Consider the following 3625-nt stretch of genomic DNA (forward strand, 5'->3'; position numbering starts at 1 on the left):
TCATAAAACTTGATAATAATTATGTAGGATAGTTCGCAGGTTTCTTCAAAGTGAACAAACCCAATAAGTTTCGGCCCATGAACGACATTACAAACCGGATTCCAGTGGAAACCGTGCCTATAAAAATGTAGAAAATAATAATAATAAATAACTTTATTAACACACATAAAACAAGACAATATAATATTTTTGGTAACAATTGAATAAAAATATTTTGGCGATAAAAAAATATATACATTAAGAAAATGAAAACTATACCAATTCTTGACTTTATTACCGTAATAAAACATAATTAATTGGCAGTTACGAGTAAAACCATCAAATATAGAAAAAACACTGCAGTATAAAATGTTGTTATCGCTACATACGCATTACAATATTTTCAACACTGCTGTAGAAATGTTTCATAATATAATATTCAAGTTAATTTTCGTTCTAATATTTTCAGCACATAATGCATACTCAAAATTACCATCTCTAGTAAATATATTTTTTTAAACTTTAATTATGAGTATGTGTGCACCCATAGGTATTTAATTAAAATCTTTATTATTTTTAGCATCCTGTTTTGGTGGCTCGTTCATCTCTAGATTGGATGCCCAGCCGAGTTAATTCATTATACTCCGATGTTGGGGCTTGGAGCGGCAAATTTGTAATGTTATTTACAATTATTATGTACTAAAATTAAATAATTTATGTGTAAGCCTATTTCAAATGTATTAAAAATTTTAGAGGCCTGTTATGGATGAAATAGAATCAGATGAAGCATTAAGATTTTACCAATTTCTAAACTATTTAGATGGTGGTAGTTTTGGAACAGGTTGGTGATTTTTTAAAGCAATTCACAACATGTGAGTCTATAGTATCATTTTCTTAGTAATAAATTATGATATTCTAGGTCCCATAGATGAGTTTGTAGATGCTATGTACAGGTTAGCAAATTATATGAAACAACAAAACAGTCGTGAGACACAAGCTAGAGGAATGCGAGAACTGGAAGCAATTAACGGTGAAAAAGGTAGGTTCTTACTAACTTACTATTTTTTTAAGTTTGCCAAATATTAACGAACCAACTAACCGAAAGTTTTCGAAGTTAAGTATTCAAAATTGACTCATTCTCTAAATAAAAAAAAATCAAATAAATAATGAAGTCATTGACTAGGCATTTATGCATTAATTTATGGGCTATTCATAATACCTAATTAGCATTATTTCTCTTTTATTCAGGAAACAGCATTAAAACGGTATTGGAAGTAAGTACAGTTATAATGAGGAAAAAAAGGAAATTCTTCTGCACTAGTGAAGTCAAGGAACCCATTGTAAATAATAAAGTAATATGTAAGGTGAGCACAATGATATTATTACCTTTAATAGAAGTAGGACCTACACTTATTTTACTCTTAAAATAATTAACTAAATGCTTTGTTCTCAACGTTAGGATAGAATTTTGTTGCCCATTGCTGGAACATCTTGTAGAGATGCTATAATGTATTGGCATCCCGACCTTACCGAAGAGCATTATTGCGTCGGGGCACTCGAGTCTAAAAGTGCAGTTCACATTATGGATATTGAAGGTTCGTACCTACCTATTACCTATATAACAAAATAATACACTTAGTTTTAATAGAGGATTTCATTTAAACAGTCATTTTTGGTTTCAGGTGAAATGTTTTGCAAGGGAGACGACTATTCTAAACGAGAGTTTCTGCTTGCGTGTGACTTTTATGAGGACCAAGAATCACCCGTAGCAGATCTGCTGCAATATTATCCTGACCCCGATCCAGAAATAAGCCCCAAACTGTTTTAAACATGTTTTAAAATAAAGAACTGAATTAAACGTTTGATATCTTACATTATTTTTTCCTAATCTATTCTACTCCTACCTAACTATTCCCTCTACTAATCTATAAAGTTGAAGTCGCGCGCAATGAGAGTTAAGAACTTGAGATTGCAGTCATCACACATGCACAGATTTGCACTAATTACAACCCGATCGAGCTAACTGCGCACCTCGCTGGAATGCGATTCTCCCTCCCACTTACCCGCACACGCACACCTCCCCGCGTTCACCTTGTTCGTACCAGAGCGTTGATGTGACGTCATTGCTGTCAGTGCGCAGTTAACTTGACCCGGTAGTAGTTTATTTGTACAGCTTTTTGCGTTGACGTCTTGCATAATATATTTCAATTGCGAGTAAATGCTCATCTCAACTTTTTTTCAACCTCTCAATAAACTTTGAATGCGCATTCTCAGCCTCCATCAACAGTCAAATTGAAAATCAGCTTGTTAGTCCAGTAGAATTAGCTTTTAAATCGGAAATAATTCCTACAAAAGATTTTATTGCTTTAATGGCTTCATTGGTTGCCCTTTAAGACTCTCCTAGGTTTTCGACTTCGACGGAGTTGTGCTTAAGTGGTGGGGGCCCCCGAAAGGGGCGCTTTTTCGGTTTTCCGATTATATCGCGTAAAAGACTTATCCTATCGAAAAGTGGTCTTCCTGACGGTTGAAGGGCATTTAATCCTGCATTAAATAAGACCAAATTCACATTTTTTGGACAAACCGTTCTCGTGCAAATGTTCGGCAAAGTAGAAAATATGTGTATAATTAATGACCCTCTCCACGTCCAATAGCTCGTCACCCGTATGCTCCCAAGCCTTGTAAAGGGTCGCCTTAACCAGCGTATCCCTGTCTAGGCTCACGAGTTGGATTCGCTTATCCTTGTTCGTTCCAGCCGTTCCTTAACTGCGGTTGCTGCACCTCTTCCTGGCACTCTCCTGAACGACTCTGTGTTACCTACTGTGGCTGAACGTGAACATAGAGATGATTTAATTGGTTGCCAAATATATTTTTTTCTTTCTTTCTTTCATTCTTTCTAATTATTAAAACATACCAAACATCCATTTAAGATTAATTCTCACAAGAGAAAAATTAAAATAGAGTCCAAATATTTATTAAAAATGAAAAGTTCTAATTTCCTGTCATGTTCCATAGAAGATTTTTCGCATAAAAATCTAACCCTATCATGCTTTCAGTATACTGGCCTTGGTAACGTCGTCTCTCAAATCTCACTATATTTTGATGAAAGCGTGCCCCTTGTTCTTGCGAATAAGCCCCCATAATTATTTATAAATATATCCCAATGAGAATGGGACGTGCATCTTTAGAGACATTCTACTATGAAGATGGAAAATTCAAATCGCTATAACTTCTTAAAAAGCAAATATTTTCGATTTGTAATCGCACTTTTTTATATAAATTTCCTTATATAATCAGAATATAATAAGTAAAATCCATGCGCAAAAAAAAAATTATTTTTTGTTGACCGGTGTTATAGTTGCAAAAGAAAATACCGGCAAAATGGTGTTTTACTAATGAATACTGCACCAGCCGATATGTTGTGAGGTAGTGGTGGTAGGGCAAGCTATGTTGGGGTGTGAAGTGCCCTGAAAAGGGCCTACATACTATAGTAAAGTGTTTAACACAGTCAAAGCTTTTTACGGTCTTGTCCGGCCTGTCCGGCTTTTGTTAGGCTTTTTATTTTGGCCTGCCGCGCCAGGCGAAAGTCGAGCCATAGAATAATATGAAGCGCACGCATCAGGACGTTGAGGCAACCGATGATGATACG

The 3625-nt window shown here is 35.2% G+C and overlaps 1 protein-coding gene across 1 annotated transcript; it reads left to right on the plus strand.

Moving 5' to 3' along the window:
* The first annotated feature begins 399 nt into the window (after nucleotides 1-399).
* LOC114355914 (uncharacterized) lies at nucleotides 400-1819 on the plus strand. Its single transcript, XM_028308964.1, has 7 exons — nucleotides 400-480; nucleotides 560-652; nucleotides 733-820; nucleotides 899-1018; nucleotides 1228-1343; nucleotides 1439-1574; nucleotides 1662-1819. Exons 1-7 carry the CDS (start codon nucleotides 400-402, stop codon nucleotides 1805-1807), a joined length of 780 nt encoding a protein of 259 aa, XP_028164765.1. The 3' UTR covers nucleotides 1808-1819.
* Nucleotides 1820-3625: the final 1806 nt, after the last annotated feature.

Source organism: Ostrinia furnacalis, unplaced genomic scaffold (genome assembly GCF_004193835.3).
Source record: "Ostrinia furnacalis isolate ACB-3 unplaced genomic scaffold, ASM419383v2 OfSCF0208, whole genome shotgun sequence".
Classification (NCBI taxonomy): Eukaryota; Metazoa; Arthropoda; class Insecta; order Lepidoptera; family Crambidae; genus Ostrinia; species Ostrinia furnacalis.

Coding starts and splice junctions, on each gene's coding strand:
- LOC114355914 (XM_028308964.1), top strand. CDS start 400: ATGTTTCATAATATAATATTCAAGTTAATTTTCGTTCTAATATTTTCA. Junction 653..732: donor GGGCTTGGAGCGGCAAATTT/GTAATGTTATTT, acceptor TAAAAATTTTAG/AGGCCTGTTATGGATGAAAT. Junction 1,344..1,438: donor ATAATAAAGTAATATGTAAG/GTGAGCACAATG, acceptor TCTCAACGTTAG/GATAGAATTTTGTTGCCCAT.